Consider the following 24579-nt stretch of genomic DNA (forward strand, 5'->3'; position numbering starts at 1 on the left):
TGCCTTGCCTCTAGGCTCCCTGCTGTGCTTCATGTCTCACAAATCTCATGAGCGATCTTATCTATTACTTGTTCAAAGCAGGAATGAAAGGTCCAGGAGGTATGCAGGATTTTTCAGATTTCTTGCTTAGCCAGTGCCTTGATCACTCATGTTCTAGAAATTACGAATAAAGCTCTATGTGGATAAGATCTCTGATGCATGAAGTATGATCTGACATACTGATCCTGTGTGTTAGCATAGAGATTACTGGAGGATGCCAAGCTGTCATCCAAGAAGGTTGTAGCAGTTTCCATTCTCACCAAGAGTACAGGTTTCTTAGCAACACTGACTAGTTCCAACAATCTGAGGGCCAATAACCCACTGCCATTTAAATTTGTGTTTTTGCTTATTAGTATCATTTTTATATTTTGTTGGTTCTTTGGATTTGTGTGTGTGTGTGCATTTTCTACTAGTGATATTTGACTCCTTTTTAGGATAAATTTTTTCTTATTAACTCGAGAAACATCACAGTGTAATAAAGTATGTGGATTCTGGGTTCAAATCCTGGCTTGCCACTTGCTATCAAGCATGTTGCCTTACCTAAGTTCTAGTTTCCTCATTCAATGCCTATTTCATACAGTCACATGAAGATTATACAAGATAATGTATGTGAAACACCAAGAATATCTCCTGGTACATAGTAAATGTTCAAATGATGATAGCCGATCAAAGAAGCTCTTTATATATTTTGTATATTACTTCTTGGATTATCAAATATGTTGTGAATATTTTCATCCTCCATCTCCTCAGATGTGCATCCAAGTACCATATTCTATCAAAACTGACTCAGAAATGGATCCTTCACTCACCTCCTCACTCAACAGGGACTCTAAGAACACACAATGAGCTAAGCACTGGGCTAGAGGTAAAAAGATGGTGAAATATCCTCACGAAGTCAGTACAATTCCTTGAGGGAGCCTACAGCCTAGAATGCAGAGTAGTTGTACAGCACAATTCAATAGTATTTCTTAAATAGCTAATTCCTTAAGTCATTTGCAAGTATTTATTTAGGTAGGAGATCATAAAATATAGTTTTATAATATACACAAGAAAAAACACATTTGAATGAATACAAAATAAAATGACAGGAAGTGACAGAATTTAGTGTTTATAAATGAGGCCATCAATAACCAACAATTCAAAGAAGAAATTGAAAGTGTACTTAAAGTTGAGCCTGTAGTTTACATTTATAATCTTTAATAATTGAAAAAAAAAAAGGCATTAGGCTTTTAAAGGTAACACATGACTTAACAGTTTTTCAAGTGATTTTCATAATGGGTTTCTAACACCGTCATATATGGATATGAAAAAAAAAAGACAAGAATTTAGGCAAGCAAAGTATTAGTCCATAGCAGCTTGGTGAGGTTTACTTTTCTTACATAAGGAGTCTTCAAATTTACATTTATTCTTATTACAGGAGCAGAAAGAAGTAATTTGCCAGGTATATTTGAGGAGCCTGTAAGCTATATAGCAAAAATACTTATTTTTAAAAGCCTGTATTCCATGGAAATGTGCATCACACAGCATCTATAGTAACTGAGTAAACATAAACCATGTGATTAAGTCTTCTAAATAAAACATTTAACCCCCAAATCTCACACAATATCCCCCATGTCCACATGTCTTATTTGACGGCAGCCATAGCTTCAAACTAATATGCATTTGCTATTTTTAAAAGGTTCTTACCTCCATTACTAAAAATGTTTCTGCAAAGTCCCTTAGAATTTTTTTCAGTGCTCTAGAAACAAGATGTATCATGATCAGTAAATGACCGCAATCTCCAGAAAAAAAGTACTCAGGCTAGAGAAACAATGGTCAAGTCGGAGGTTTCTGTCTCCAATTATGGAAGATCTTTCTACTTTGAGACCCACAGCTCTAAGGAGACAATTCAAAATTCCTTACTTTAAAACAAATGTTTTATCATGAATCATTGAATAATTAGTTATCTAGGAAAATGAGGCTTTTAAATTAAAATTTAGCAAAATTGACTATAATAAACTTTTTTCTACTAATCATTTATGAATAACACAAGTGAAATCCGGTGAAGTTTTACATACAAAAGATATAAATACTGCATAATATGTAGTGAATGAATATTGGCACATACCCTTTTGTATTTAAAGCCTAAAAAGCAACCAGCAAATCTGATGCTCTTAAGATACACTTATGACATAGGTCAGAAAACCTCTATATGACATGGAAATGTCCCACAGTTTAAGGCTTTCCAATAGGTTTATAGCAAGCATCAGGTTGCCAGAGGCGAATATCAACGAGAACTTGATTGAGTTTTTGCATCCAGAGATCCCGTTCTTCCTTGGTATCTGCAGATAGCCAGTTCCTACAGGAACAAACAAAAAGATCAGGATCCTTTCCCCTATTCCATACCTCCAAGTACTCTTACTGTGGGGTGAAGTGAGGGGAGCCTGAACAGTAAAAGGAGTAACTCTTCGCCCTGTTTTAATGGATGCCAAATCAGGAATCCATAGTAAAGTGCTTTTCCAATTACAATAAAAGAAAGTCATCTTGCAGATTGGTTAGCTGAGCCATAACTCACACCAATCACATTTAGAAAATGATGGAACTTCGCATCAAAGACTAACTAATCTTGCACAGGTGATATGATTGGACAATTTGCTGGTGCCAAGACAGTCACTGAGGGTGGGTGGGTCACCTTTTAGAAGAACAAGCACACCACAGACTTGAATATGGGGACCAACCCTCTAGATCCCTGACTCAGGCTCCCCAGGAGCTCCATAGACTCATGGACTTTCACCTGGCCTTACAGATAATACTATTGTATACTGTCTCCTTTTTTTTCCCCCACTGTGTTAGTAGAGCATAGTATTTACAATAAGTGATCTAAAGATCCTAAGATTTTGTCTATCCTAATCTCTCTGTTCACACCAGGAATCTCTTCTTTACATCCATATTCAGTTAAAAGTTGAACAGTTGATGGGGCAGGTGAAGGTGGGGGAAAGGGAAATTTCCTAAGTCACAAGCCAGACCATTCTTCTAGACTACAGCCAGGTGTTAGAAGGTTGTTGTATTATACTTCTACATCTTTATAATTTCTCCACATTGGTACTAGTAATGGTATAAGCATGAATAAGCCATGAGTTGATCATCTATTAGTAAATGGAGGGAACACATTTACAATAAAGACAGCGACCATTTGTTGAGCTCATTCTGTGTGTATGACAACATGCTAAGCAGATCTACTCATTAACCTTTACCGTCACTCTTGTGGAGTTTATTCTTCTCTTATGACACAGGAGATTTCAGAGAGCCAGCAAAGTTAAATACCTTGCCATAGTCACATTTGGTAAGTCACTGAGTCGGGATTTAAACCTACATCAGTCAGTCACTGAGTCGGGATTTAAACCTAGGGCTATTGACCTCTCAGTGTTCAACTGCACAGTACTGCTTCCCCATGTGATGAAGCATTTCTAATTCAAATGTTTAATCTATATTTCAAAGTAGGCACTACTGATCAGATGATAAATACTGTGCATTGAAGGAGGGAAATATAGCAAGGTTGGTTTGTAGAAATAAAAATGTGGTACATTAAATTTAGATAAAAGGCATAGGTCAGAAAGGCCCCTGGGGAGAAACAGATAAATAAGGCAAAGGAGAACGTATAACTGTAAATGTATATACTCTGCAAAAGGTATGATCAAAAAGTGAAATAAGTTTTAAAGAAGCCACCAAGCAAAGCTAAAAGACTCAGTCAGTCAAGACTGAATTGAGAATGGGCCTCTCTCAAATGCTTGGTCTACTCAAATTATGATAATGTTATAATGAGAAAAATTACATGCAAGTGAAATACAGCGTAATTAGAGCAATATGTGATATAACTATTTCCACCACAGGAGAAGGTCGAAGGAGAAATCTGGGAAGGTTTATGTAACAAGTAAAAGAAGATTTTATGAAAAATGTGAGTAATGTTTAAAAGGGCCATGGTGGTCAGCAAGTTCTTGGGGACTGAATTTTATTTGGTTTCCTCACTGACTATGGCCACAGACAGGGTAGCTACTAAAGAAAGTGACTATAAATCCAATTTGCCTCTCCTATCTATCTGAGGTCACTGCTGCAAAGAAGACCCCCAGAGGAAAGGAGTGGATGAACTGAATGAACTAAATTAACCTAAAAGCAATCTCGACATCAAGAATCCCCATAGAACGGGTCCCCTTTCTCTCTGTTTTAAAACAAAATGGTGGTATTGGGGCAACTTTGTTCTATTTTAATAGAGTGTCTCTTGGCTAAGCTATCTGACATTTCCACAACAGAAACTCACGGAGCCAGTTCTACCCATCTCCCTGTCTGCATTATTCAGCTACAATCTGATTAACAGAGATTTCGTCAAATTCTAACTTTTGTCCCTAATCACAATTTTTTACATTGAAGTTGGTCTGCAAGCTTCTCTTGGGCATTCAAGCAAAAGAATCTTAGGCTCTTAGCAATAAGTTCTTGCATCTTATACTTAACTTTAGGGTTAACAATAACTGACACTCCCAGTAGTTTATTCTATCCATCACCAACCAGAAATTTTCAGAGTAGAGTGAAGTACTTTGGGAAGGTACTTTGGGAAGGGACAAGCAGGGATACGTCAAATCTCTTTAAATAATACTTGACTTATCAATTACACATGAAATCTTCAAACTTAACACAAAGAATATTAGCTAACCACCCCGAAAATGGCTAAACTGTAAGTATGCTGGAAAACATGATAAACTAAGACATAAGTTGAATGCTGTGTTTTTCTTAGCTATATTAATTGTTATTATATTCCTCTCTTACTGATGTGTATGTGTTTTGTCTTCTCATACTTAAATCGTACCCTCTTCAAAGACAAAGACCATCTCTGATATTTCTCACAGTGGTAAGGACATAGTGGGCAATCAATTACTTAGTTGATAGAAACATTTATAGCCCAATACATACTTGGTTACACAGAGTGTGTCCCTGCATTGGCTGACCAGAGTCTCTCGGTCATCTTCTCTTTGCGGTCGAACAGTAATTAATTCTAAAGTGTTGCGTCTTGCACAAAATTCTCTGTTGACTGGTTCTATCTGCCGACTGGTACAATTGGCCAAATTTAATCTTCCTATGGGATTCTTTAAAACAAATTTTTAAAAATATGATTAGTAGAAAATAAATAAGACCATTTAAGTCAGTAAGCACTGAGCAGTATTCAACTTGATACCAACTTAAAATAAGAAAACCATTAATTTAAAAGTTAAAACTTAATTACACTGTATTTAGAGAAACATATTTAATATTTATGATTATTTCTTGCTGGATAGAAAAATAGAAACCAACAATGTCAAATGGTCATCTTAGACAGCTTAAAAAACAAACCATTTGTTATGGAAAACTTAAAATAGATACAAAATAAAAAGAACAGCATAATAAGCTTCCATGTACCCATTAATCAGTTCTAACAAATAGACACAAACATTCAACCCTTTCTGTCTTGAACCCTCTTATTTCTTCCCTTCCTACAAATGGAAACCTAGACATAGTATTTCATCTATAAATATTTTTTATGTATCTCTAAAAGATCAGGCCAAACTGCTGCCTTGGATTTTTAGAAGCCATGTCATTCCTACAGTATGAGAGTCCAAAAAAAAAACACTGCGAGACTAAATGGTGCTGAAAAATGGGTAAAGGGACAAGTATGGGCCCAAACAATATATTTATTTATTTATTTAAATTTATTTTTGGCTGTACTGGGTTTTGGCTCCTATGCACAGGCTCCAGTTGTAGCAAGCAGGGGCTACTCTCTCATTGTGGTGCATGAGCTTCTCATTGCAGTGGTTTCTCTAGCTGTAGAGCACAAGCTCCAGGTGCAGGGGCTTCAGTAGTTGCAACATGTGGGCTCAGTAACTGAGGCACATGGGCTTAGTTGCCCGCAGCACATGCAGTCATCCCGGACCAGGGATTGAGCCCATGTCCCCTACATTGGCAGGCAGATTCTTAACCAGGGAAGTCCTGGGTCCAAACAATTTAGAAACTGCCAATAAAAGTGTCAAATGTATTAGTAATTTTAAAAAGAAATTAGAATGAAATATACCATTTTAAAACATTAGATTGACCAAGTCTGAAAAGAATAGCAACAACCAATGTTGATTGGTTGGGGGTAACAAATTCTTATACATTGCTAGTGAAAGAATAAAATGGTCTATTACTGGTAGACAATTAAATAACAATGATCAAAAAACATTCTAAATGAGCATACAACTTCACCTAAAAGAAATTTATCCTAAGTAAATATATAGGTACACGAAGATGTTTATATAGGTACTGCTGTTGTTTAGTCGCTAAGTCATGTCTGACTCTTGTGACCCCATGGACTACAGCCTGCCAGGCTCCTCTGTCCATGGGATTTCCTAGGCAAGAATACTGGAGTTGCCATTTCCTTCTCCAAGGGATCTTCCTGTCTCCTGCACTGGCAGGCAAATTCTTTACCACTGAGCCACCGGGGAGCTCTTATATAGGTGTAATTGCTGTTTTTTCATAATGCAGAAAAGATGGAAACAAATAAAATGACAGTAAGAGGGGACTATTTAAAACAAATAATAACATTATATTTTCAGCAAGTATGGGAAACTAAGTAGTCTGAGAGTCCTCCTATAACCCCCCAAATGCTAGATAACTGAACCTGCAAGGCAGCAAAAGAAACCTTCATAGGCCAAAATTAATGAGGAAGAGAGTGCAAAATGGTAGGCTAGCCTGAAACCTGGCTTCCTTGGGTTCCTAGCAAATTTATCAATGCTAGGAACTGGCAACCTTGACTCACAGATTATATGATATAATATGAAATGTGATATTTGCTTAAAAATACCTTAGCAAACCAATGAGAACAAACGTGTGCTGTGGAGGATAAATGAAACAAGGAACTTAATAAGGAATTTCTCTCTTACTAATTTCTCTTTTTTGGGGTATATTTCAATTATAAAAAGTTAAATATATAGGTACATCTATTTCTGTGTGTGTGTGTGTGTGTGTGTGTGTGTAAGTAAAAGAATAAATACACTATTGAATAAAAACACAACTTAGGAGAGTTATCTTACCAGGCATAAAGATTTATTTTAAAGCTATGGTAATTGAGAATGAGAGATACAGACCAAAGAAAACAGAATAGAAAGCTTAAATATAGACCCACATATAAACCTATACCTCGATACATGCCAGAAACAGCATATGGATGAGTGGGGAAAGAATGGATCATCCCATGATGCTGGCACAATGGGTTTCCAGATTGGGGGGTGGGAGGGATCAATTCCAGGTAAATTAAATGTTACACATAAATCTTTATAATTTTTAGAAGTCATAAGGAAGTATATTCTTTATGACTATAGAGATGGTTTTCTTAACTAAGACACAAAAAAGCAAACAATACAATAATAAACTGACAGATATATCTTAGCATTAAAAATTCTGCTTATGAAAAGATACTATAAGGGTAAATTAAAGCATATGCCAAGCAAAAGACTAGAAAAACAAGTGGCCAAAACACATAAGAAAAGATGCTTGCTCAATGCTCAGTCAAGGAAAATTAAAATAAAAACACAGTAAAATAACATTTCACACCTATCACATTCAGAGTTTAAAAGGCTGAAGCAACAAATGTTGCTGGGATGTGGAACACTGAGAACTCCTGGTGGGAACAGAACGTTATACAACCAATTTCAAGATTCACCGGACAAAATCTAGCTGAACTGAAGACGTGCAAAACCCTACAAACCAGAGGTTCTGCTGCTAGATACAAACTCGAGAAAGAGCTCTGATCCAGCTTGGTGCTCTGTGATGACCCAGATGGGTGGGATGGGGGTTAGGGGTGGAAGGGAGGCCCAAGAGGGAGGGGTGATAAGTATACATGTAGCTGGTGCTCTGTATTGTACAGCAGAGACTAACACAACACTGCAAAGCAATTATATGCCATTTTAAATAAAGAAAGAGCACTGATCCATACAGTTAAGTCATAGCAGAGCTGTTTATAACAAAGACACTTTGAAATAATCAAGTGCCCATAAATAAGAGAAGTGTATAAATTGATTGAGATGCATTCTTATAATGGAGCATTTCAAGAGAAAGATGGGTAAAGCTCTGCAAACTAGAGCTACATACATGCTACACATACCAGCCAACACTAATTTCACAAATCATGTTGATTCAAACATGCAAGTTGCAAAACACTATATACAGTGTGATACTATTTGTAAAATGTTTCAAAATATGCAATTGCAATAATACACTGCTTATATATATCACATATAAAAAAATTTAAAGAAATACATGGGAACAAAATAATTTTAGGATAGGGGTTATCTCTATGAGGGAGAGAAAATTACATAAGGAGCCTCAACTGGACTGATAATACAGAGGCCGGTGGAAATTATGGTTTTTTTTAAATGTTCCAAATATTTCACAATAAATTTTAAAATAAAATTCTACATGGCTATAATGTAATACATACAGTTATCTAATGCAATATCACAGATGTATTTTTACCTATGTGGAAAGATATCAGGACACTCATTATCAAGTGAAAATCAAATGAAAAAAGACATGATATTTTCTGTTGAAAAAATTCATAAATGGATATATAATTATTATTATTATATATTATACATTTTAAAAATTTAGAAGGATATACAACCAAAAAGTGAACAGTAGTTATCTTTTATAGATGAGTTTACTTTATAATTCTGCTTATTTCTATTTTCCAGTCTTTGGATAAAAAACTATCACACTTGGACAATAACATTAAATTTTTTAAAAATAAGAAGCAATGTATTACATAAAATTCTATTATCAAATTTTAGAAACAAACTAAAATCACAATATTCCTATGGTGGTTTTCTATTTCTGTTTTATCCCAAATTTAGGTAAATCAACTGTTAATAAAATACAAAAGTGAATTTAACATATTTCTGACTAAAAATCAATTTTAAAATATTATAAAACATTCCAGAAAAAAAAAAAGAAAAATATATGCCTTAAAGTATTTAAAGAATGGTCAAATCACAGGGAATGAACAAGATATAAAGTTCTTATACAAATACACACACACACTCACTACATTTTAATGGCTTAGTAAATAAACCTGAGTGCGGAATTTGAGTGGCTTATGGCCACAGGGAACATCTGTATAAAATATTACCTGAAAGTTAGTCAGCGCTTTCACCACTGACCATCAATATTAATATTACCTTTCGTTTCTCATCATCTGGATAAGTCCAATAAGAGATACAGTTTCCAGAAAGAACACACCATCTTCGATGCCAGGCACCAAAACCACTAACATCTTCAAATATGGTCTGAAAAAGTCAATGAAATACTGACTTTAGAAACCTGAAGATCAATTAAATGTTTTCTACACATTAAACTTCAGTATGTTGAAATGTCATACTTCAAAATCGACTTGCATGATTTTCTTTTTCTTTTTTTAAAAAGAACTTAAGTTTATTTTTTTTATTCTACTCCGTATCAAGACCAGAAATCTTGTTATTTCAATCTCAAGAGCAAAGTTAGTACAAATGACTCACCAGCTCCCTTTTGTGTTTACATTCACCTTTTACATTATAAAGGTAATAGAAAAGGAAAAATTTGATAGATAAAAATAATACCAAGTTATCATTACTCCCTACTATAATCAGAGAAAAACAACAAGAGGACAGATTTTTCATTTTTATAGCTAGGGTAACTGAAGGCCAAGGAAATTAAATGACAATATACAATGACAAAGAAGAACTGGAGCCTTCTGGCTAATGCAGAATGTACTTTTCTTGCTGCTCATCAGTACTGGCAGAGCTAGACTAGCACCATTTTAGAATCACTTAGAGTTTCACGGGTGTAGTCTCCTTCGATTCAGCTGCCCCTGGCACATCAGGAAAGAAAACTGCACCAAGTAACTTTAATTTCAATTACTACCTCTATTTTTAAATAGAGGTTAGAAGTAATTAAAGGGCACAATTTAGACAGGGGACAGAAGTTATCTGTGGGAGTCCTGAGCAATTTTTTTTACCACATTTCTATAAGTGTGGATGCAATAAGAATGGGCTCTGGGATTCAAGACAGAGTTAACCTGAAAAGATAGAACTCTAAACTACTTAAGAGTCCAGCTCAAAAGTTAAACAGGCCAGACCTTATAGGCCAATGAACCAGTTGGCATAAGAGTCTATCAGGTGCTAAAGGTATCTAAAGCAAGATGTGGAAATATTATATTTACATTAAAGAAAAAGGTCAGTAAGCGTACACTATGTTCAAGTCTGATATTTACAAAAACACTCTTCCAAGAATATCTAGTGCCATCTGCTGGATTTACATGTGTAAAAGCTACGAAGTCTGATTTACAGTCATCCTGGCAGCTTGGACTTCCTGTCCAGTCTAGCTCTTCTTTCCGCATCCTATGTCAGCACTACAAATTGGTTTGTGATATCCGTCATACAGTTCAAACTCTTGCTTCACAAAGAAAACCAAAGCTATTACACTTTTTCTACTTTTTGTACCACATCCACAATCTTCTGTATATTCTACACACATGATTTTCTCCTCTGATAATGGAAAAAGTGTAATTCTGTACAAGATCATGAACCGTGGCTTGGATCTTATCTGCTCTCACTCTCATGACTTTGTTCCATGCGTTATTCCTTAACCCTAGTGCAAGTTCCCCATTGCCTCTATCTTCACCTTCCTTGGCCCTATTAGAAGCCACCCATTTGAATTTACACTCAAGTCTCTTTAGTCCTAATAAAATGTGAACAAAATCCTTCTTTCACCCTACATACCTCTGCAAGTACCACATTCTTTTTACCCCACTGCAGCCAAACTTTGTTTCAAAGAGCTTCTGCACTCTCATTCTTCATCTTCCACGCCCTTAATAACACATTTGCAATCTAGCTCCTGCTCTTGGCAAGACTAGAATGACCACCTCATAAATAAGTCCAACAGTCTCCAATAAATCCTTACCTAACTTGATCACTCCTTCTTTCAGACTCTCTTCCCCTGACAACCATGATACTAAATTATCCCTTGCCCGCCCTGTAGTCTTCTGTTCTCAGGCCTGCGGCTTAAATGTTAGCGTTCTCTCGGTTATTCAAGTCTGCCTGCACTTTGAATACTACCTGTCTGCTGCAGATTTCCAAACCTTCATCTCATCTAAAATGTCTACCTTGAGTATCAAACTCAAACCTCTGAAACATGTCTCTAGGCATTTAAACTTCAAGTCGTTTAAAATTTAAACCATTAAAACTTTAACCATTAAAACTTTCTCCCTTGGGTGGGGATTGACTGACAAGGAACAGGAGGGAACTTTCTGGGGCAGTATTCTGTATCTTAATAGAAACCTGGGTTACATAGATGTATGCCTGTATAAAAACTCAGGGGATGGATACTGAGGATTCAGGGGAACATGCTAATGTCCACGATATATTTTGAAATTCCTCCCCCACATATATATTTTCAGGACTTGCTAGAAGGATAGCTCGGTAGTAGGTACATGATAAAGCAAGAACGGTAAAAAATGTTAAAATGGCAAAACCTAGATGCTGGGTATGTGGGCATTCAAAGTCTATCAACACTGCTGTATGTATGCAATTTTCCACAATTAAATTTGGGGAAAAAACACTTTCCATCACAAACACAAACACTTGCTCCTTCCCCAGGGTCCCTAATCTCAGTGTAGTCACCCAACAAATTGTGCAAGGCAGGGCTCTGGGTGACATTCTTAATTTTGCTTCTCCACCCCTAAAACCAAACCACTAAGGTCTGCCCTTCTTCCTCCTGCATCCCTCCACGATGAGTCCCTCACTCCACCCAGATTGTCAGCCACCATCCCCTCTCTCAAGGAGTAACTCAGTCTCCTCGCTAGTCTTCTTCAGGTCCTCACTCCCCTGTCTACTTCCACACAGCAGTCAGAACGACCTTCCTAAACTCCCAATCTGATGTCAGTCCTCTGCTTAAAATCCTGTAAGGGCACCCCACTGGCTTCATGCTAAAGTCATTAAAAGGCTTTCAAACACTTGGTCTCATTTCTCCTAAATACACGTTCCCCCGCCCCAATCACTTGCCTCACTGCCCTTCCTCCGCACACACATTCTGACTCTAAATGCGTCACTCTAAATACCTGCCGCTATCTAGATGTGTCCTGTTTTTCTCTGGCGGGGGTGAGAGAGGGAAGGGGTCTCCAGCCCATGGTATGTGCTTTTCCTTCATCTGGAGCACATCTCCCTCCTCTCTTCCCCTGGCTGACTTGTTCAGCTGCCAGTTTACAAGTCACTTCCAATAGCTTCCAGTAAGCCCTCCCACACATGCCTAAGACGTGGTGTCCCGCCAGTTTGCACCCATGCTCTCTATGCTTTCTCCCATTACAGTGCTGCATTGTATTTCTCCCTATTAAACCACACGTTTCTGAGTGGAGGGATTATTTTTTGCGGCCCATTACATTCCAACACCAGCACAGTGATAGGCATATAGCAGTCATGCAACAAATCTTTACTGAACCAGTTAATTGCTTAGTCACACAGACTTTCATTCCTATGGGAAACCAAGTCTATACTTCAAAAGATGGAAAAAAATATATATATAGATCCAGTGATGTTACTTACTAGAAAACCTCTTTCTTCCACACTTGAATTCACCTGACACTTTATTTTTAAATAAATATGACCTTCCAAAGGAGATAAAAAGGGCACCTGTGAGGAAAGAGAGCAAATTATTTGTAAAAGTTTTTCTTGATAAAACATGTTTAAATCATGAATAGCATGAATAGAGAATATTATGCTTTGAAAACATGGTATTTTCTAAAGCTGGAGTATAAAGTAGGTGGCCAAAAAGCCACTGGTTCCTTAGCAACAAATGCTTCTGAAGAATCAATTCATTCAACATACAGCCTGATTAAAAACAGAACCCTAAGTCCCAAGTTAATGTGATAAAGAAAACACAGATTTAAGAAGACAATACATATGTTTATCCATTCTCTATCAACAGAACATACTTGATAGAAGATGGGATAAACCAACTGGCATATTTAAACAGTATAATATTATTCAGCAATAAAGAACAGTGAACTACGGAATGGAAAAATTAATCCTCAAATTCATATGGAATTGCAAGAGGCCCCAAATAACCAAAACAGTCTCCAAAACAGTACTTCCCAATTTAAAATCCAAAGCTACAGTAATCAGAACAGTGTGATACTGGAATAAGGATAGACATACAGATCATAGGAATAGAACTGAGAGTCCAGAAATAAACCCACACATTGATAAACCCAGACTGATTTTCAACAAGGGTACCAAAAGCATTCAATGAGGAAAGAGCAGTATTTTCAACAAATGGTGCTGGGGAAACTGCACAGCCACATGCAAAACAGTGAGGTTGGATCCCTACCTCATGTCACACACAAAAATTAACTCAAAATGGATCAATGACCTAAATATAAGGGCAAAAACCATACAATTCTTAGAAGAAAAATAGATGAGTAAATCTGCAGTGATCGTGGATTTGGCAGTGGTTCTCAAATCTAATACCAAAAGCATGACCAACAAAAGAAAAAATAGACAAACTTCATCAAAATGAAAATCTTTTCAGTATGAGGGTTCCTCAAAATATTAAAAACAGAACTATCATAAAATAAATCAACCCCACTTCTCAGAATTCATCCAAAAGAATCAAAATACAAATTGCCAACTAACACATGAAAAAATGTTCAACATCAATCGTCATTAGGTAGGAAGGGAGGCTCAAGAGGAAGGGGATATATGTATACTTATAACCAATTCAAGTTGTTGTACAACAGAAACCAACACAATATCGTAAAGCAATTATCCTCCAATTAAAATTTTCTTTAAAATAGTCATTAGGTAATAATGTTAGCTTGATGATGATGCCAACACTAATGATGATGATGACGATAAGGATGAATATTTTAATGGAAATCTCATGTTGCCATTGTGTCCAGAACCATTTAGTGAGGAATGAGTAAAAAGGAATCTGATTCTTTCATTGGAAGCACATCGCTTTGAACCAAAATAAACATAAGCTAAATTACAAAACCAACAAGTTACTGAAAACAGAATTTTTTATTGCTTATTTTAAAGCTGAATCATTCTGTACCCATAAAGTTTTTTCTTATTCTTTAGAAACAAATATGTTTCCAACATTTATAATCCTAAAATTCATGCTACAGCTTTAACCATGCTATGGTTGAACTGCGTCCCCTCTCCATCCATCTCTTACCAAAATCGCATGTTGAAGTTCTGACTCCCCATACCACAAAATGAGACTATATTTGGAGATAGGGCCTTTAAAGAGGTCACTAAGGTTAAATTAGTTCATTAGGAGGGACTCTAAACCAATACGACTGTGTCCTTATAAAAAGAGGAGGATTTAGACACACAGAGAAAAGACCATGTGAAAGACACCTAAGACAGCTATCTACAAGCTAAGGAGAGAGGGTTTCAGAGGAACCGACCCCCTTCAAAGCCTAGATTTTGGACTTCTAGTCTGCAGAACTGTAAAAAATAAACTGCTTCTTAAGCAAAACAAAAAAAAAGAAGTGTTGACCCCAAGTAACAAAACCCCATCTCAGCTCCACTACTGATTACACTGTCTAAGAGACAAAAGGGTATTATCACCACCTACTTCAGACTCTACTGCTTTTTAATAACATAATATCTAGCCTACAGTTTAAAAGTTTTACAAGTCATGAAAAAGCAGGTAAAGGTGGCCTTTAATCAAAAGAAAACAAATCCTGTCAACAGCAGGTCCACAGATGATCTAGATGTTAGAATTATAAGACAAGGACATTTATATTTTGTTATGGAATTTAGAGGAAAAGAAGGGCAAAAATGGGTGAGAAAAGGGAGAATTTCGACAGAGAAATGGAAACTCTAAAGAATATATAAAAAAAAAATTCCAGTGGGAATCTTAGAATAAGAAAAAAGTTGAAATTGAATAGGCTTTCATTGCATAGGCTTTACAGGAAACTGGGAACATTAGAAAAAAAGACATGAACTCAAAAACTGGTAAATAGAAATGATCCAAAATAAAACACAAAGGAAAAAACAATTAAATTAAAAACAAACAAAAAAAGCGGGCTATAGATCTGTAGGAACATAATCAAGAGTCCAACATGCAATTCAACTGGAGTCCTAGGAAGAATAAAAAACAAGGCAGAAGAAATATTTGATGAGATAATGGCTAAGCATTTGCCAAAACTTATAAAACATGAACTAGAGAGCACTCCATAAAGTTCATTAACTTAGTATGAGAAAGAAATAACCCAGCATGTCAAGGAAAACCACACCTAGGCAGATTAGGGTCAAACTGTCTCAGATTTTAAAAATTTTAAATATTAACAGTGGAAAAGGGGAATTCCCTAGCAGTCCAGTGGTTAGGACTCAGTGCTTTCACTGCTGGGAGCCCAGGTTTGATCCCTGGTCAGGAAACTAAGATCCCACAGCTGCACTGGCACAGACAAAAAAATAAAAACAGGACTTTCTTAGTTGTCCAGTGATTAAGAATTTGTCTGCCAATGCCGGGGACAGGGATCCAGTCCCGTTGGGGAAGATTCCACATGTCTCAGAGCAACTAAGCCTGTAAGCTGCAACTACAGGGTCTATGTGCCATTAACTACTAAAGCCCACACAGCTACAGCCCGTGCTCCGTAACAAGAGAAGCCGCTGCAACGAGAAGCCTACACACTGCAATGAAGAATATCCCCTGCTTGCTGCAACTAGACAAAGCCTGTGAGCAACAGTGGAGACCCACCAGAGCCAAATAAATAAAAATAAAGACAATAAAAATTTTAAAAAACAGAAGAGATAAGACTGATGGCTGACTGCTGATCAGAAACAAAGTCAGAAAACAATAAAATGCCAACTTTAAAAGAACGGGTGAAAGGAAAAAACCTGTCAGTCTAGCAGTCCTTCAGGAATGAAGACAATGTAAAGAAAGGCATTTTTAGATAAAAGTTAGAGAATTCATTTCTAGCAGACTTGTGCTATAATGAAATTAAAAAACAAAAAAACTTCTTCCTAAGAAGGCAACAATCCCACATCGAAGTCTGACTCTACGAAATGAATGAAGAACATAACAACTGATAAATACAAATGACAATAGTTTTAAATTTCCTTTAAAAATTGATTGAAAAAATAACAGTGCATTGGGGTTTATCACAAGGGTAGAAGTAAAATATAATAGGATGGACAAGGTAGGTCCATAAACTGTATTTCAAGGTAGACTGTAGTGACAGTAATAGGCTAAAGATGCATATTGTAATTCTCAATAATAACTGAAAAACAATACAGGGAGGTACAGCTAAAAAGCCAACAGAAAATAAAAATGATTACCAAAATACTCAGAAGCAGTCAAGAGAGGAGAAGCAAATGAACAAAGAACAGTTACTATAGAGCAAAAAAGCATGCTTATGTTTCAATACTTTAATTACAAAAACAGGCTGCTGAACTTTAGTTAATAATATATCAATATCAGTTCATTAATTTTGACAAAAGTAACTTTTGTCAAAAAAAAAAAAAGGCCAAGAGCCAGATTTAGCCTGTAGTGTAAGTATGCCTGCTTTGTAAGAGACTAAACCCAACCCTATCAGTATTGCATTAAATATAAATGTATCAAACATTCTAATGAAAAGACAAAAAATTGTTTAACAATAACAAAACATGACCATAAAATACGCTTATGAGACATAAATTTGACATATATGAACACAGACAAGTTAAGAATAAAGAATGGAAAAAGAGAGTATTCCCGAGTGGTCCAGGGGTTAGGCTCCACACTTCCACTGCAGGGGGCACGGGTTTGATCCCTGGTGGGGGAACTAAGACCCCACATGCCACATAGCATGGCCAGGAAAAATTAAAAAGAATGGAAAAAGACATACCATACAAACATTAATCATAAGAAAGCTGATGTAATTCTATTAATAACAAACAAAATAGACCTTAAAGATGACTACCTTAAAGATAAAGTGTTAACAATTCATCAAGAAGATATGATAATCTTAAGTATCTATGTGCCCAGTAGCATAGCTTTAAAAAACATGGAGCATAAACTGACAAACAAAACTAAGTGCCTAAATTGAGACTCTGTTGCTTTTACTGCTTGGAAGTTCGAGGGATTGATATTTTCTTCCAAATAAAATCACGCTTTCTATCTTGTATGAAAATATTCACATAAATATTTTAAATAAATCATTCTCATCAGTATATTAATATTTAGCAAAGAGACCTCAGGCCAAAAGTATCTTTTAAATAATAAAAGAGCTTAAGTATATGTGATAATATAAAATAATTTTGAATTTAAATTAAACATTACAAGAAAAATTCAATTGGAGAAATTGTGTCATTAGAATAAAACGGTAACATTCACATATTTAAAGTGATATTGACTTCCGGGTCAAGATAGAAAGGGGAATGATTAACTCTGTCATTTCTGCTGCCCAGTGAAAAAGAATGACACTCTGGTTGGAATAATCATAGTTCAGTCTAAATTTGAAAGTTTTGACTGGAAGGTTAGTTTATAAAAATTGACTCCTCAACCCTAATAAAGATAAAAGGTAGAATTCTTGACCAAAAAGTATAGATTTCAACTGACTAATTTCATAAAATAAACTTTCAACTTTCTGAACTTCAAAGGCATCTATAATATAATTCTACAATGCTAATCAGGGTCAAGACGTCATATGCCTCATTAACTGCATTAGTTATAAATTTCCTTACCATTTTCTTTTCCATATTGTCAGTGTTACGCTCTTAGCCTCTCAATGCTAATTAATAGAATTCTACCATTTAGCCAAGAGAGTGCTCCTGTATAAAGAATCTCAGAAAGATGAGAAGAAAGTGTGAAAAGCTGCGAAAAGTAGACAATATTCTTGGTGAGAAACTTGTCCTGAAGTGAACTGAGAATATTCACAGACGTCAATGTTACTACGCCCTATCAAGTGTGGAGACGTGAAAATGTGTGATCGTATTCTGTTTTCTGTTCAATAAAAAGGGTCTTTTAAAATTATCAACACCTCAAGGATTATTATTAAGAGGTGAAAAATGTACTCTATAATCAGGGTTACTTTGTAATTTTTTATACACCGAGATACTTCTGAGTGAGAATAATTATACCTGCTAATAATCACACCAGGACAACAGATATAAACCAGGATAGCTTTGGACACACCAGAATACTTAATCACTCTTCCTACAACTTCAAAATTCTACAATGCTAGTCAGTTGTTCTACTTTACAGTTTTTTGTCCTAATACTATTTAAACTGACATCTCTATTTCCTGGAAGGTACATATATCTATGAGATTTCTTTTAAGTCAGAAGATCAATTGTGGGATATCCTTCTCCCTTTATCCATAAAAGCACAGTAAAACCTATGACTATTCTGGATTCTCTATTCAAAGAAAGGATCTGAAAGTGTGATTCATTGAGATTCATAATTTAAGTTCCAGAATGCCAGCCTCTACATCAGATATCTATAACCTCAAATAAGAAAAGTGAAGTCCCTCAGTCGTGTCCAACTCTTTGTGACCCCATGGACTGTAGACCACCAGGCGCCTCCATCCATGGGATTTTCTAGGCAAGAATACTGGAATGGGTTGCCATTTCCTTTTCCAGGGGATCTTCCCCACCCAGGGATCAGACCTGGGTCTCCCATGTTACAGGCAGATGCTTTACCAACTGAGTCACCAGGGAATTCATTATTAGTACTATCCTATATCTGTAGAGTCAACAGTCTGACTAACCTCAAAAGAAACTGCATTCTGAAGGGGATCTCAGAGACAATGTCATTGTCATTACTGGTCAAGACAACAGTAAAATAAGCAAACGCTCCCTTGAACTAATGGTCTCTGGGAGCACACAGGAGACTTCTTTACTCTCTCAAATTTAATCAAATAGGTTATTATGTATATACAGAAGGTTATCCATTTTCCCCATCAATTTAAAGAACATCTAAACTTAACTATCTCATTCTCCTACATCAACTATAAGATATTAAAACAAATATTTCTTCCCCCTGCTATTCAAAAAAGCATACTTGTGACAAATTTTACATCTATATTGTATTTGACTCAGGAAGAGACTTTACAGTACTGAACACAAACCAATTAAATTGAATGATTTTACACTCGCATCATGTGGTAGGATACTTTAGCTATAATTACAAAAAAAATCATTAAGAGAATGAACATATCACAATTTATTTTTAGTTTGTGTGACACTAAAATGGCAGTGAAAAAATTTTTTAGAGAGCAGTCTATATTTAACATGTCATTGAAATCATTTTCATTTTAGAGATTGATGAAACTGTACATACATAGAAATTGGCTATAAGACAACACTGAGTAAGGAATACAGTTCACAGAACTCCAGTTCTTATGTTTCCCTAATTTGCAAATCTTGTTTGAAGAACTTTAAATAAAATAAAAAACACTATCAGTATTTTGCAAATTAGCATTTCTATATACACCCACAAAATGCTTGTGATCGATCTTCACAGGGATATTAAAAATTCTTAAAAAAAACCTTCTAAAATATATGATTATATTTAGTATAATTTTAGCATTAAATGAATTTTAATTTTAAAGTTAATAAACAGCATCACCGACACAGCAACATACCTATTAGCCAATTAAGACCATAAAAGTTTTCTACTTTTACTTAAAACATCACCAATAGGTCTTTCAATACGTAGGAAGTCAACAATATTGAGTAAATTTTAATTTTAGGATAGTTACTAAATTTGGCATTTTGGTATCCAGAAAATCAATGTTGACGTGACCACAGAATCTTAAAGAATCATAACATGAAAAAAATGAATATAGGAGAAAAGCCCAAATACCAAACATGCATGAAAAAAAAACTAGAGAACTTTTAAAGAAAGCCTTAAAGAATTATGAGAGTAAAGAAAAAGATGCCCAAGGGTCTAAATAAAGCATAATTAACATAATGGCCTTAATTATTCAAAATAACCAAGAAGACATGAGAGTGGTTAGTAAAACAAAAATGTAAGGAGCAAAAATTAAGGACCAATTTTTAAGCTTATTAGTTTCAAGCAAAGAAAATGTGGCAACCTTTTCCTGGAACATATAGCCCAGTAGCTCTCGCTCTTTTACATCATAATTTATCTAAAACAAACAAAATAAAAGACAAAGAGAAAAAAGACCCAGAATCACTCAATTTGTTAATCTAGCTGAATTACTAAATTAAAAGTTACATGGATTTTTTTTTTAAACATCTCTATATTCTGACCACAGAAAGTTCTTATAGCATTTTTGAACAGTCTGTATTATACAGCAGGAGCCAGCCCTAGGACTGAAGTTTGCCTCTGCTTCTCTTGCCACTTAAAATGGTCTTGTTTGCTATTAAAAGTTTAGTCCTTATAGTGTGGTAAAAAGCTCTCAATAGTGATATTACAAAGGTTTAAACTATGAAGTCTTAAACTTGGAGAGTAAAGTACGGGAAAGAAATCCCTTAGATTCATGAGTACGTTTCCAAGAAATTAACCTATCTTTCCCTATTTTGTAAAACTAAATCTAAAAAATGTTAATCATGTCAAAATATTGGTTTTAAATGAGCAAGATACTGTTTTAAAACTGTAAGCTTAACATCTATATGCAAGCAGGAATACTTTCTTAGTCAGAATTGACATTTAGAATGAACCAATATATACTGCTTTGAAGACTTAACTATTAAGATAACAGGAGAAATACTTCCAACATCAAAAAACATATCATGCATATAAACCTATATCCAATTAACATACACAATTCTAAGAGCATATACATTCAGCCAAAGATTTCAAATACTTGAAATGGGACATTTCCATTGACCTAACTTTTCTGTAAATAAATAAATAAATTTGGATTACCCTGTCCAGAGCAAATTTTGTGTTTCCTACTGAAGATAATGACAGAGTGTAAGATCCAACAAGGGCAAAGTTGCTGGTCCGCACGGCATTAAGACTGGCCATAACTAAAGAAAAACGAGACGAAGTTTAGTTCAGAGTGACTTTGGTACCTATAAAATAACAATCCCTCACTTCACCCTAATAGAATGAAATTAAACTGCCACAGGGGGTGGGGGGGACAAAACTGCTTCATTTTCCTTTATTTCTAATATGGGGGCAAGGCAGGGGGACTAAAACATCAACATGTTTCCTAATGAAAGTAAACTGCTAAGTATTTATATTTAACTTAAATGAGGTACAAGCACTCCTTAACATTTGAGGCAGATGTTTTTAAAGATACAGAACCTAAAAATATGTACATAAAAAGCAACTTTCCTATAAGAGACATGAAAGGACTTTACTGCTATAGTCTAGGATGACATAATGATCAGCAGGACTTTATCTGCGTGGTTCTTCTCAGCTATTCTCTTGTGCCAAGAAGCAGAGATCAAAAGTCCAAAGACGAGGGAAACCAGCTCAACCCTAAACCTCTTTGGAAAATTTTGGCCTAAAGCATTACTCTAGAAAAGTCCTTCCTGGCTTACTGGCACCCCAGTTCTCAGCGAACTAGAAAGATGTTTTTCTGACATGATACAATTGTCATGATCAGTACAGTTAAAAGACTTAAACTCTACAGTGTGAACAACATAAAATAAATCTATAGAACAAGAGCAGCTACGGTGAAGAGTAATGCTACTTGCTGCAGTTGTAAAGTGACTAGGTATCCTATGTGTAGTGCCTGCTAGAGTCTGAATAATGTGCAGTTTGGTGGCCTGTGGTGGTTTCTGACAGCAGACTATTCTGGCTAGTAATCTTATTCAAAGGAGACTAAAGTAGATACTTATAAATCAACAGGGTTACACGAATAGGTATTGAATTGCTTAGTTCTTTTTCCTTATTCTAGTGTTTCAAATAGTTCAAGATCCACTCACCTGAAGAATGAAGGGTGCTTTTCTAAAAAAAAAAAAAAAAGGGGGGGCGTCAAGAAGAACATGTTATTTTCTTTATATGATACAAAGATTTAAATAGTAAGTACAAAACTCTTTAACACTGCAAGGACTACATTTCAGAAAACATTATTTTTTCCTTTTAGGGTATTTTAAAGATCTCCAAAGCACTAAGGGTGTAGAAATGGTTAGTTTTAGTTACTCAGTTGTGTCCGACTCTTCGTGACCCCATGGACTATAGCTCACCAGACTCGTCTATCTATGAAATCTCAAGGCAAGAATACTGGTGTGGGTAGCCTTTCCCTTCTCCAGGGGATCTTTCTGATCCAGGAATAGAACCCAAGTCTCCCAAATTGAGGGCAGTCTATATGGAAGGTGAAGATTTTTCAAGGAACTTCAGTTTTTTGAAAATTCTACTTACAGTGGTTACCGATGTGAGAAGTCGTTTAGGAGTAACAGCCTGGAAAAAAGATAACTTAGTATAGTTCCTAATAAACATTACGATTCAGAACTTTAACTAAATTTGAGATTCTCCCACACAGAAAATAATTCTTAAATATCAATACATTTTGCCTGAGTCCTTTATTAAGGTTTGCCCCCATACTGTTACTCCTTTTTCATTAAAGCTAAATAAAATTCTTTTAAATGATGATTTAGAAAAAGAACAAAAGAGCAAAGGCTAGGAAGAACAGAAACTAAGTTGTTTCTATTCCATATGCCTACAGCAATCACATCATTCTTAAGTATTGCTTAGAGGAGTTTGTAAGACAAAAGTTCAGAGGAGAAGCTTAAGAAAAGTTTCAAGAGATTCTCTGATGGCTCAGTCAATAAAGAATTTGCCTGCAATGTGGGAGACTTGGGTTTGATCCCAGGGTTGGGAAGATCCCCTGGAGGAGCACATAGCAACCTACTCTAGTATTCTTGCCTGGAGAATTCTATGGACAGAGGAGCCTGGCGGGGTGCAGTCCATGAAGCTGCAAAGAGTCAGACACAACTGAGCGACTAGGCATAGCACATTATAAAGTTAGTTATCAAGTAGATATAGAGAAAATAGAATTTCTAACCTGAGTGTATCAGTAGTTTATAATTAGGGTTATGGTCACTCACTGTAAGTTTACTCTCAGTATTCGTATCTAATAAATGCAGTAACTAGAAATCTGAGGCATAAAAATGACCCAAGAGCCTGATAATTCTTTAAAAATATACATAATTTTTAACTGACATTATGTCTCGTACTTCTGATTATATTTTTACTGGGTTTCTTTCATTGTTACCTTTGACTTGTATGCCTTTTTCTTCTTATCAGGGCCTGAGGGATCTTTCCTTTGTACCTACATACAAATTAAAGCAGAATTTAACTTAAAATCTGATAACTTTAAGAAAAACACACCATTAGTAATTTTAGAAAGCTGTAACTGCTTACCAAGCTGTAAACTTCAATATTTATTTCAAAGTCATTGGTCACATCTTGCCTGGAAAAATAAAAATATCAAATTATGCCATTAAAAACGATGCCATAAATACTGTTACAAGACTGAGAGTAAAGGAATTCACTATATTTTAAAACCAAAGACAATAGTTATAAATTATTAAAGAATATAAAAATTGGTAAGAACAGTTAATTTTTTCCCTATAATACAAGTCAAACATTTTCTCAGTTTTTACAACTCAAGATCTTAAATAATAAAAATAGCTTTTTTTCTAAATTGGATTTTGACTCTACTTTCAAAATAAATACATAACACTAAATACAAATGTCTTACACAAAGACTGAACGTTAAGTATATTCATAGATTTAAAGCATATATTAAAAAACTGTGGTCCAGATTGCGTGTGTGTGTGTGTATAGTAAATATGTTAAAATACTTCAAAATATCAAATACTTGTAGACACACGGAAGAAACATGCTACTCAACAGAAGATCAGAAACATAAGAGTTAAATCAACAAACTGAAAAATGAGATATTTGTCCATATAAAAATAACACACAGATTACATTTCAAAGATTATGAATTCTACCTGTATGCTTAGACTATCTTAATTCTATTAAAAGAAAAACATGTTTCAACCACCAAAAGCCTAATTTACTTACAGAGTAAATGTAGTAGTGAATGTTAGAGCATCACCGTTAAGAGAATTTGAAGTACTTGCTAATGGTGTGGCTACCATATTTTCAGCTCCTGCTTTTAGTATAATTAAGAAATAGTAATTTGCTGCATCTGTAAGAAATAATTACATTATCTAATAAGCACAAGCAGAATCAGATTTAGCTAATCAGCATTCTGGGAAATCAAATGACTAACGTAATACTGCAACTGATTTATATAAAATTTATTTAAAATTTCCTAAAGTCTACTTTCCAGACACTAAAAGACAAGACATAAGCGGACAGACATATACCTGGAATAACATCATCAAGATACCTTCCTATTATGTAAACTGAAAAAACTTCACTACACATTCCTCAATTTCTGCTGACTTTAAATTTTACCTATTGACCCAAAATTCTTCAGCTAATAGTATATATCTCAAAAGGGTATATATATTCTGGCTTGTTATTTCAAAACTGAAATTAAAACACTATATTTCTGTGAAAGTTACCACCTTGTCCTATTTTTCA

The 24579-nt window shown here is 35.2% G+C and overlaps 1 protein-coding gene across 3 annotated transcripts in view; it reads right to left on the reverse strand.

The window, feature by feature from the left end:
• Positions 1-1149: 1149 nt before the first annotated feature.
• The window catches only part of ANLN (anillin, actin binding protein), a 53291-nt gene continuing 29861 nt past the window's right edge, over positions 1150-24579 (reverse strand). For all 3 annotated transcript variants that reach the window (XM_068972700.1, XM_068972699.1, XM_068972698.1), the window contains 10 exons: positions 24052-24178; positions 23383-23431; positions 23234-23290; positions 22381-22419; positions 21945-21966; positions 20935-21038; positions 12651-12737; positions 9255-9362; positions 4981-5153; positions 1150-2377 (listed from right to left, as the gene is read on the reverse strand). In XM_068972700.1, the coding sequence (XP_068828801.1) occupies positions 2254-2377; positions 4981-5153; positions 9255-9362; positions 12651-12737; positions 20935-21038; positions 21945-21966; positions 22381-22419; positions 23234-23290; positions 23383-23431; positions 24052-24178 (890 nt within the window). In that variant the 3' untranslated portion in view covers positions 1150-2253. The remainder of the gene's footprint in view (positions 2378-4980; positions 5154-9254; positions 9363-12650; positions 12738-20934; positions 21039-21944; positions 21967-22380; positions 22420-23233; positions 23291-23382; positions 23432-24051; positions 24179-24579) is intronic.

Source organism: Capricornis sumatraensis, chromosome 5 (assembly GCF_032405125.1).
Source record: "Capricornis sumatraensis isolate serow.1 chromosome 5, serow.2, whole genome shotgun sequence".
Lineage (NCBI taxonomy): Eukaryota > Metazoa > Chordata > Mammalia > Artiodactyla > Bovidae > Capricornis > Capricornis sumatraensis.